At 48.9% G+C, this 11,931-nt stretch overlaps 1 protein-coding gene across 1 annotated transcript in view; it reads right to left on the reverse strand.

Annotated features, from left to right (window-relative positions):
- The window catches only part of GRAMD4 (GRAM domain containing 4), a gene marked incomplete at both ends in the record, with an annotated part of 77,291 nt that extends 68,134 nt beyond the window's left edge, over positions 1–9,157 (reverse strand). The window contains one exon of the mRNA XM_079549669.1: positions 9,129–9,157. Within this exon, the coding sequence (XP_079405795.1) occupies positions 9,129–9,157 (29 nt within the window). The remainder of the gene's footprint in view (positions 1–9,128) is intronic.
- Positions 9,158–11,931: the final 2,774 nt, after the last annotated feature.

Here is an 11,931-nt window from a genome sequence, read left to right on the forward strand (position 1 = left end):
AACATCAGCAAGCTGAAGGCTGCAGGACAAGTTCAACACCACAGAGATCCAATACGGTTATATGCGATATGCAGGTCACTCCAAAAGAAACACTTCCTACTTATTTCCACAGAAACTACAACAGATACCAAGAGCACAATAACAATGTCTGATCAAGCAAGCTCTCAGCTACAAAATGTTTCTTCAATAGTCACCACCATTAGCTATGCATTTTCACCAGCAGTGAACATGGGCCTGCATGCCACGTGCATAAAAATCTGCACTAGCAGAGATGACCTACCGTTTCCTAGCTGCTCTGACAGCATCATCACTAGGAAAATGTGGCTCACAGTGCATCTTTAATCAGTCCAAACAAATGAAGTCAGAAGACACCAAATCCAGACTATACAGTGGGTATGGACAATCCAGTGAAGATTTGTAATGTGCTCCATGGTCTTTAAACTGATATGGTGCCTGGAGTTTATCATGTTGCAAGAAAAAAGTTGCCTTCTTCTCCAGCCTGACTCTGGAATTTATTGGATAGTATGAAACCTTAAGAGAAGCAGTTTTAATCGAGGACTGTTCTGGCTACTGCACTCAACTCCAATGGCACACCGCAAACCAGAGCTGTCAGGCCTCCAAAAGCTGCGCTGCAAGAAGCAGAAGTAAAACTACACCCTCCTGCAAATTTTCCTTCAGAAGAGGCAGCCTCACCACCCAGGAGACACACACATTTGTCTGGTCTTGAAAAGTGCCTTCAAACCAGTAACTGGAAAGGTTTCTGGGTACCCTGGAACAAAGGCAAGCAGTAAGATATGATAGCCAGGTCCAATTTATTACCAATAGCCCCCCAGAGACCTTGACTAAAAGCTCACAAGGGTATGAAAAAAAAAAAAAAGCCTTTGGAGAACAGACTGGGCACATGCTTTAACACAGCTACAAGACGAGCTCAGATCATAGTGGCATTCCTACACAAAAATGCGAACAAGAGTAGATGGGAGCACCTACAGAAACATCAGGACTGCTCAACCTCATGGCGTTACATCCTTTTACATGTGGGAGTTTTCTTCAGCTGACTGACTATGAGATGAGCTTTCCTTTACACCCTGATAAGCGGAGTGATCTGCTGTTCCTTGTCCACCTAAAAACACTCATATTACTGTTTATGGCTGCATTTGGCAAATATACATATATATTTTTACAAAGTGAATCTACTGGTAAATCTTCATATAATAAGGAAGCTACTTCAAACAATGATCATCCTGCAAGCAAGAAAGTATGTATGGTAGCAGTAGATAATCTCCTCAAGTGTTGGCATCTGGTATTTCCTCCATGGTTCAGAAACCATAAGCAATGCGTCTGCTGCCTAAACACAGCTCCACGGGTCCTCATCTCTCGTTTCAGGTAACAAGCAAGTTGTGGTCAGCCAGTCAGGGGTGCAGCCCCTTCTTATCTGTCTTTTCCTACTTCTGACATTCATGAGAACGCAGTTATTAACATCATAACTTTGATATTTATATAAAAAAAGCCCAAAGGAATATCAGCCTATGTAACCACAAACGCTTTGTTTAGCTGAGATATTTGAAAAGGAACAAGAAAGTAGAAAAGCAAATCACCACCTTTAGAACAAACAGACATTCTTCTTTGCTTAAGTCCATGCAGTGTTTCCAGAAGCCACCTAAGACAATTGTTCCACAGCTCTAAGTACACACACGACATCTTTGTGCCACGAGTGAAGCCTGCTGTAGTGCTCAGATATTATGATGAACTTCCAGCCAGCTGAGAACAAAAGCCACCTAGAGGGTAAGATAAACAAGTGGAGTTTGCTTCAGACACAAAGAAATACAAACTGCATGGAAGGATTTTCCATGATTTAACAAAGACAATAAATGGTCATCAACAGCAGACTACAGAGGAATGGGTCACAGATAATAGCTTAATGCTTATCTATAAAGAAAAAAATATTTATGCAATTTCAAAGTATTAACAGCAAAATATAGAATTACTTATGAATTCCATCTTCTCCAACTTAACTCATCTAAGTGAAACTCAAAGCAGATACTGTACATTCAGGCTTGCACTCTGCTAGAAAAACCAGCCTGAGAACACCAGGCAGTTACTCGCTCAAAAACCACGTGCTGTCTCTGCTCTGCTTTATGAGAGGACTCCCAAGTGCCAGAGAGCTTCACCAGTCAGCTGCTCAGCAATGCAATCTCCACGTTCTTCCTACAAAACATTCCAAGAAATGATGTTTGTTCCTCATTTTTTTTTCCTTGTTGTAGAGGGATTAATGATCCAACATTAAATGAAATCATTGTTAGAAGATCCGTCAAAAACGGAAGCAAGACTGCTACTAGAAGAAACAGGAAAGAAGCAGAATTGACATAAAAACATTTCTTAATAGTGAGTTTTCTGGGGAAATCAGAACTATCTTACTTAGACTGGTTATTTCACTGGGAGTACAAGTAAGAGCTGCTGAATGCACATACCTTCATCAATCCCATCAGTAACTGCTAGATAGGGAAAGTGAAAAACGCACAAAACAGGCACAGATCCTTTTCTAAGCTTCATACTCGGAACGTTTCTCTAAACACAACAGGGTTAGCTCCATGTCGTCTGGAGGAGACCACAGCCCTCACTTCTGCAGTGTGCCGCATGCTCCCAACATTTTAGTTTTAATTACTGCAAGTTTCCAGGAAGCTTTTACAGCTCAAGTGAAACTTGAACATACAGCATCCTGCAGCAGCTGGCAGAGCTCTTAAAGGATCCACACATCTAGCTAGGTGCTCTATAGCTTATTGTGAATGACATCCCCCATTGCACGCTCCCAGTTCTTGCAGTGTTGACACCATGCAGCATTTCACACAGCAGCAGCTGCACTTCAGCGCAAAAAGTTACAAAGTTAATCAAACTGCTGTAATGCCTGGAAGTGGTTTAATGTTTTAAAAAGACAGACTATATAAAGAACATAGTAATGCAGGCTCCTCGTATTCCTATTCCATCCAAAACAGCCAGGAGCTCTGGGATGGGACACACAGACGACACTCCAAGAACTACTGCTTATCTCAGAAGGGAAAAGGTGAGGAATAAGGATGATGAAGGAAGTCTGAAGAAAGAGTGACTATACCCCAGAGATAGGATCCTGGATTACATATCAACTTGCACCTTGGTTTTGAATCATGCAGCCAAGGGTGTGTTCATCAAGGGCCATATAAGTGCAGGGAACACCACAGAGTAAACAGCATCTTATCACTGGGTGTTGAATGTGCTATTTTTTTCTTGCTGTGACATGACATCTTGTCACAAGTCTTACAGAACGCTCAGAGCCCAGGCCACCGGTCCCTTCAGCTCCAAGAGGGCTTTCCAAATGGTCTCTGCTGCTGAGATGTCTGGAGCCCAAACTGGGCACACCACCCAGCTCTGCAGCCAATGCAGGCAGCACACAGTCATCAGGCTCCAGGCAGCACTCTGTCCTGGCACACCTGCAGCAGGCCCTGCTTCAGTGTTTGGGGGAAGCAGCTTGTGCCTGGAAGCCATGACTGCACAGCTCCTCAAGACTTAGGTCTGGAATCAGTTACAGGATTTACAGCTTCCACATCAGTCCTCAAATAACTAGAGGAACCCCAAGGCTGTACGTCTACAGCCAAGAGCTGGCTCTACCAAAAGCAAAAAGGAAAAGATTTTTTTCAGACTCATAAAGCAGCACCACAACTATGTGTGGCCTTCAGACCACATTACAAGAACTCCCCCATCGGTACGGCTGTGCTACCGCTTAAACACTGCTGACAGTTGTAAATCCACGTGTCTCTGTGCAGCGCCGCCACATTTTGCCTGGCATGTCAAAATGCTGTTAACCTTGAGAAGCGCAGCAGGTTATTTCGAAGCGCAGTTACTCTGCACGCATAAGGACACAAACGAGATCCAGAGAGAGTAAATAGATAAACCCTTTCCAGAATGTGGCACTTCAGTCAGTAATATCAGCAACGTGAGACAGAAGGACTCCTGCAGACAGCTTCTGAGCTAAACCTCTTGCTCATATTATATTTAAAAAAGTTCTGTTACACATCTAACTTTCAACGTTCAGGTTCATGGTAAACTTCAAGCTTATTTCATAACTCTGCTTTGAGCATCTAAAGATAACTTGTGGATCCTTCATTCAAAACTCTGATATTAATTTTCAAAATTGGTTTGTTTCCAAACCTGTGAATCTCCAGTGTTCTATATACAAGCAACTTTGCACCTGAAATGAATATTGAAGTAACAACTGGCTTCTATGAGATGGTAAAAAAGCCAAGCATTAGTAATGGAAGCTATTAATAAAAGCCACTGACAGTCCTATCAAGAGCTCTGATAAGGCAGCTATAGTGGTAGAAAATAATAGAATTCAGGCACTGATTGTATATGCCAGGCCACCACAAAGCGTGCGGCTTTGTTCTCTTTAATTAAGATAAGTATAGACCTCTCATAATAAAGTTATTTTCAGGGGGGTACTTTGGAAATTTAAAATTCATTTACCAAGACAAGCAACTGCTAACTACTTTTCCTGCATAAAAAAAAATCCACCACAGCTTGGCCAACTACATACAGATATAGAGGAGGAGACGCTCAACACTCAAGAAACACAACTGTGCCCTCCCACAGAGCGTGATGAGTATCCCAAGGACAAAGTGCTGTTTCATGCTTTATTCCGTTCTCTTGTCCTCCTGCCTCCCTCCCAGCTGACAGCAGTGTTACGTGGCTGTCAACATTCCACTAACAGTTTTACTCTGCACCTGGAGCGTTGACCTAAAAATAAAATCCTCCTTTATAAATTTAACATGGACCACAGAGTTCCTCACATAAGCACACAAAACAGATGTGGCAGAATAAGAAACATCTGAACTTCACCCCATTTACTTTAGTTTCTAAGGCAGATGTTCACTTTCACGCACATCACAAAGGAATCTTGAGAACATGGGAATATGCACTGAGCAGACAGAAGAGCCCTGATGAAGGAAAGAGCCCTGAGTGAGGTGGCTGCTGCTGAGCCAGGGCAGCATACAGCAACAACGTGCCCACGCATCAGCAAGCACTTGTTCAAAACAGAGATAAGTTTGAGACCAAACATCCCAAGGAACATACACACACATCTATGCTATGCAGCATTTAATGATTGTGCTTCCTGGGCACGTGCGTCCCACAAATCTAGTCATAAATCCCTTAATCACGGGTCAAAAGATGTGTCAACATCTGCGTTGATGAGATCAGGAAGAGAGGGCTGCAGTGTCTGAGGTTTGCCACCAGAAACATCAGCTCCTGCAGAAGGGCAGCAGCACTCGGAACAGCTGCAGCACCAGTGACTTACAGTGACCTCTAAGACCTGCATCCCAGGAAGAAAGAGCAAGACACAGAACATTTACTTGTTTTTAAAGTATACTAGGAAATAAAAGATCTGTTTGTTTCTGTCCCCAAGACACCTATAGAGCAAGCCTTATGCTAAGTGCAGTGCACTGTTTATAGCATTTCTCTACAACAGGCGATGTGCTCTCAACAGAGCTTGGCAGAGAATGGCTGCAGTAACTCCGAGTTGTAAGCAGCTCATCTCAGCTGAACTCCAGTTTCTGTTGAGATGCAGACATAGCTTTCAAACCAAAAGCAAACCAGACAACCCTAAGTATTCTCCAAGCACATTTACAAGAACCATCAAAGCCAGTAGTTTTTTCCCTTGTTAACATGAGCAAATGTTAAAGACACACGGTGACCCAAGATTCAAATTTTTCAAACGCAACCAAATGCAGAGCAGGTCAGGAGCCTTCGCCTTCTGCCACTCTCAGAAGCACATAACTGCATCTTCAGTCATTTACGCATCTCTGAAGGCCTGGTCTCCTAAGTCAGGGAATTAAATCTATTACTGCCAGAGGGTGCATCAGGAGAAAGGATTGGGTGTCAAAGGGAGGAGAATGAAAAGAGCAAAAAAGCTCCTAACTGGAAATAATGTATTTTTAATTTGCAGCTGAGTGCCACCCTTTAGTCAAGGCGATTTACCATGCAAGAGAAATTGTACCTTTAAGATGAAGAAAAAAAAATCTAGTGCCTACTCTCCACAAAGATTCCAAAGATTGCTAATATTTATGAAGTCAGAAGTGGCTTCAAAGACTTCTTTTGTGTGTGTGTGTCATAACACAAAGCAGCATTAACTCATTTCCAGCTGAATTCACCACTAAACTGTCATTGTATTAATGAATTCTGACCGAAGAGGAAAACGCTCTGCTTCTTTGCCTTGTCCCCCCCCCATGACTGACAATGACCATGGGATAAAAGGAAAAAAAAACTCGCATTTTTCTGAGACTTTAAAGACCAAAACTCTTAAATCCTGGCAGTGCCCAATGTTATGACCCAAAGCGACACTTAACAGCTGTATTTCTGTGCAGAGATTGCTCCACAGATCAGCTCGCCAACGTGCAGGCAGTACCTAACCCAGGAAAACAAATCAGTGCAGAGAAGAAAAAGAACCAGTGTTGCAAAACAAAGCTGGAAAATGGCACACTTCACTTGGGTCAGAAACAGTCAGGTCTGCAGAAGAGAGCCCGCAGCTCAGGATGGCAGACTATCTGCACATAGGACTGCAGTCTCTTACTAACAGCCTGGGATTTGGGAACTCTGAGAGTAACCCTGACAAATTAGCCTGACAAATACTGGGTTGAGAAGGAAGAGACCTGGAGCAGCCACTGCCTAGCTCAAACCAGGAAAATCCAGCGAGGTGCTCATCCATTGCTAAACAGCATTCATTTTCCTGACCTTTAGGAAACAAAACATCAGGAAACATGATCTTTGACTTCGTAAACAAAAAGACAATCATCATAAAACTTTTAATGGAGCCATATGTCACACACAAAGCAGTCTCCCGTCTGCAAGAACAGGAGAGGTGGTGACTGAGTTAAAACTAAACTATGAATTTTCACAGCAGTGCAATATGAAATGAGGTCATGGTTCATTTTCCAACAGGTCGTTACTTTGGAGGTTGAACAGTTTATGTTTCTCCTCAGCTGTAAAGTCTTTGTATTGAAGAGTGAACACTGAAATACCAAACTATGGTGAAGACACTGAATATATACAGCATTATGGACAGACAAGGCTTCATATTGCGGAGGTATATCTGAATTTAACAGTGACACTAACCACTTCTCATACACTGCACAAGCTTCCTTACAAAAACAAATACAGGTTTTTTTCTCCCCTCAAGCCTCCTACTCTCAAACAACACTGAACGCCTGACACCTGATACTGCACTCACACCTACAAGGAACTCCCATCAGTTTCCACACTACACAAGGGCAAAAGGGCAGGGGTAGTGCCTGGGGCTGCCACACTTTGCTACCAGCACACCCCCGCCCTCCCCCCCCTCCCCCGGCCAGCCCTGCTCCTTCCCCAGCAGGGCTTTCTGCCTCCAGCAGGGCTTCCTCTCCCCTCAGGCAGATCCCTGAGGAGTGAGGACAGGCTTTTCCAGCTGCTGCCCTCAATTCCTCCTCCCCCACAGGCACTTACGTCACAGGCCTCAGCGATGCTCCAGGCAGGAGGCAAGGACAGGGAGATGGGCTCAGTGTGGCTTCTCCCAGCACCCATGGGCACCACTGCAGCACGTCCCAGCACCCAGCTCAGCGATGCCCCCATTACAATGAGAAACCCATTGCCTGACTCTATCCCTCAGACAGCCCTACCTCCTGCCAACCAGAAGTGCCTCCAGGAGGACATGCACAGAGCTGTGGACATGTAATGAATGCTGTAAGCCTTCAGTTCGTCCCAGTATCAGCCCCACATCACCTACCTTATGGTGGGGAAAGGAGCCCAGTGTGAGAGCTGTGACATCCAGCTCAGGCTGCCAGGGATTCTTCTGTCACTTGGTACCAATCTACAATTAACCTGCTTCATATTTTACCCATTTTAGAATCAGGTTTAAGATCCAACACTGGCTTCAAAAGAATGCAGACTGAGAGAGCCCTCATTTCTGAAGGGCCAGGTAAGCAGATGTGGAACAAAAAAAGGTTTAATGGAGCTCCCACTTCTAATTAAAAAAAAAATCATTTGAGTTGGAGGAGACTCTTAAAGGTGCAGATGCAAGTCCTGCAATAAACAGGGACCTATAGCTAGACGACTTCTGAGGAACAAAACCACCTGTCACACAGTAAGGAAAGATATGGCCAGGTAACACTGCATTCAGAAGCCTTATTGAGCACCTCCAACTTCACCCACATATAACACCAAGAACTCCTCCAACACTTACTCAACATCCATACCAGCATCACAGTATCACTGCTACCCAAGCTCTGTCACGGAGGCAACGACAGGAAGGGCTGACAGCCAGCTGTCATGTCCCCCACCTGCACCATCATTGCTGGGAAAACCTAGGGACTGTCCGCGGAGCAGACCCGTGGCCCAGAACACACACACTCCTGTCGGAACGTCCAGCAGAGCTCCCTCAGACCAGCAATGGAACTCCCCGCAGCAGCTCTCTCTCCACAGCCCTCTCCACAGCAGCACGGCCCTCATCCGCACACCTGGAAAAGCGATGCGCTTCCCAGACATATAACCGGCTGCCCACAGCGGGCACAGGGCAGCCCCAGCGCAGCCAGGCGCACCCAAACATACTGAACTGAGAGACAGGACGCCTGGTACCAGCAGCACCGCCAGCTTCATTTCCCAGCCACAAGCCACCAAACAGACTACTGGGTCCAAGGGAGACACTGCGACCCAACAGCCCCTAACCAGCAGCAGCGACGGAGACCGGGCGGCCCAACCGTATTTGTGCACGGGGATGCGACCTCCACTGCTCCGGACGAGCCCCCACGCGCGCCGTATTCATTCCGCCGCCGCCGGCTCCCGACCCGCGCCGCACGCCCGGACCGGGCGCTGCCTCTCGGCGGTGGACGGGGCGGCGCTGCCGCCCCCTACGCCCAGGGCCGGACAGCGCCGCACTCCCGGCCCGCGCCCTCCCCGCGTCCCCCGGCCCCGCGCGCCGAACAAAAGGCGACGGAGGACGCGGGGAGGGGGCGGCCGCCCCGGCGGTGCCCCGGGGAAGAGGCGAAGCGGCTCACCCGAGGGACGGGAAGGCTCGGACGAAAATAACGTACGCGACATTCAACGTTAAAACAGGCGCCCGGCGGGGCACTCACCCGGCTCGGAAATCGGAGCAAACTCTCATTCACGCTCCCCGCCGTGCCCAGGCCGCCGGAGCCAGGCGCCGCCCCGAGAGCCGCTGCGCCGCCGGGACGCGGCCGCGCCCGCTCGGCCCCCGCCCGCCGCGGGCTCCGGGCGCGGGCGGCAGCAGGTGCCCGTCCGCCGCCGCCTCCTCCGGCCGCCGTGCCGAGGCCGCGCCGAGCGCCCTGCGCAGCCGCCGCCGTCGCCGCAGCGCCGAGCCGCTCGCCGGGGCCGCGCCGCGCCCCGCCCCCGGCGGCCCGGCGGCGGGAGCCCGCAGAGGCGGGGGCGGGCGGGGCGCAGCCCGGCCTATGGGCGGCCCGCAGCGGTACGGCGCCGCAGAGCCGGAGCCCCGCAGAGCTCGGCGGCCTTACCCGGCCCCGGCCCCGGCCCCGGCGAGCTGCAGCGCGCCCGGAGCCCGCCCGCGGAGGAGCCCGGACGCCTAGCAGGCAAGGACCTCCGTGCCCGGCCGCGGGAACGGGGCTGAGAATGCTCTTTGTTATGCAGCCTGTGCCGGAACGCGTGTGATAGCGGCGGCCGCTGGCGGAGATGCGCCGTGCCGCACCCGGAGCCCTGCGGCACCTGGGGCCGCGCCGCTGCCAGCCCTGTCCCGGAGCCGCTCGCGGGGCCGGAGCCGCGCCCACGCCGGGCGCAGGACTTAGCCCTCAGCCCTGTCCCGCTGCAGTGGCCCCGCGGTACCCGCGGCTGGGCCCGCTGTCTTGAGCTCGTCCAGCAGAGCAGGCTGCGGGGAAGGGTCAGTCCTGCGTGGGTGCATCGCTGTACCGACGCTGTGGGTGCTCGTTAATTGTTTAGTAAGCATAGAGCGCCATACACCATTGCTCATGCATCATCTGTTATATCTGCACTGTTGCTGTTAACGCCGATCTCTTTCGTTGCTTAAAGGGAGAAAGCCTCTTACTTTCCGTCCCGCACGTGTCCCATCCGCTGGCCTGGGGGACGCAGAGCGCATAGCCCAATGGTCACCATGCAGCTCCGGAGCAGCCCCGTGTGCGGCCTGGCGGTGTACCCGGCGAGGTCCCTGCCCTGGGCACGGCCCGGGGCTGTCTTTATGGCAGCAGGTCAGTGCACGGGGCCGCAGCGGCGTGCATTCCACGCTGCCGTTCTCCCATTTCACGTCATCGCGTGCCCTTTGCTTGTGTCATGTCTTTGTAACTTTCCCTGAGATGAAGGATTTATGAATCAAAACCTGGGGGAGTGGATCTGTGCGGAGGCTGAGTCAGATCACAGAAAATGAGAGCCAGGAGCATGCAGTTGCATGGCACATTTACAAACAGGGCTTCATTCATCTCCGTGTGCTGCTCCTGGTGCCGCCAGCACTGCATTGGGTCTCAGGCTGCCTGGGAACACTGTTTGGTCTTCCTGGGGTTTTGCTCTATAACCTCCATAGGATTTCTGTTACAGTGTGTACTTTCCCTGATGAGGTTTTATTAAACTGAACACACACTAATAACAGGAGGAATTTGATCATCTGAATGCAATTCCCACACCCTCCTCTTGGTTTCTATTATTTGATGTGTGAAGGACTGACAGCTCAGGTCCCAGCAGCAATTTTTCCCTCCGTACTGTATGATTTGCTAATTATGAAAACAAAACGAGCCTTCCCCTGAGCGTGTGCCTCTCTTTCCTTCCTATTTCCTTCCTCATCCCGCTAACGAGACTCAACTCTTTCATGGTAATTTGGGAGCTGCAGCAATTTGGATTTGTCTACGGAGGTATTTCTGCAGAAGCCTCCACATGCAAAGGAAGCAGTCTGCTGCAGGCATGATAGTCTCAGAGCTTTGTTCCTTGGTATGGAGGTGTTAAGTGGGGGGCGTGGTAATCAATGTCATCAGCACTGGAAAGGAGGATAAGTTGTGGTGAAAAAAACACCTATCTTAAAGTTTCAAATGTGAGATTCAAGCAGCAATTTCGGTGACCTCCTGGATTTCTGTCTCAGATGAAAGCAGTAGACTTGCAGGACAGTGTCACTTTTCATCTCCAGGGCCTTCCCTATTATTCTGCTTGGTTTTATTCCTTCACTTCCAGGGCTGTGCTCCTCACAGTTTCTTATTTTCCCTCTCTGCTGTGCCAGGTCTTTCTTTCTTCTTGCAGCCCTCTGTGTCCCTCTTACCTGACATTATGCTGGTTACTTTACCTGCCTGTCCCCTTCTCTCTGAGAGAAAAGGCTTGAGAGGAGAAAAGCAGTTTTGTGCCATTTCATATGTTCTCTCTTTCTCCCATCTTTTTTACTTCTTCTCCTGGCTTGATTTTTATAATCTGTTTTGCTCTCTCCTTTCTGAAATCTCTATTGAATCATTGAATCATTTGAGTTGGAAGGAACCCTTACAGGTCATCTGGTCCAATCCCCTGCAGTGCACAGGGACACCTACAGCTCAGTCAGGTGCTCAGAGTCCCATCCAGCCTGACCTTGAGTGTCTCCAGGGACTGGGCTTTCATCACATCTCTGGGTAACCTGTTCCAGTGCGTCACTACCTTTATTGTAAAAACTTTTTCCTCATATCCAGTATAAACCTTCACTCTTTTAGTTTGAAACAATTTCCCCTTGTTCTATCATAGCAGACCCTGTTAAAGAGTCTGCCCCCTTCTTTCATTTAGCTGTTCTTAAGATACTGAAAGGCCACTCTCAGATCTCCCTGGAGCCTTCTCTTCTCCAGGCTGAACAGCCCCAGCTCTCAGCCTGTCCTCACAGGAGATGTGTTCCATCCCTTGGATCATTTTTGTGGCCCTCCTCTGGACGCAGTCCAGCAGGTCCATGTCTCT

The sequence above is a fragment of the Tetrao urogallus genome (genome assembly GCF_951394365.1).
Source record: "Tetrao urogallus genome assembly, chromosome: 1".
Taxonomy (NCBI): Eukaryota; Metazoa; Chordata; class Aves; order Galliformes; family Phasianidae; genus Tetrao; species Tetrao urogallus.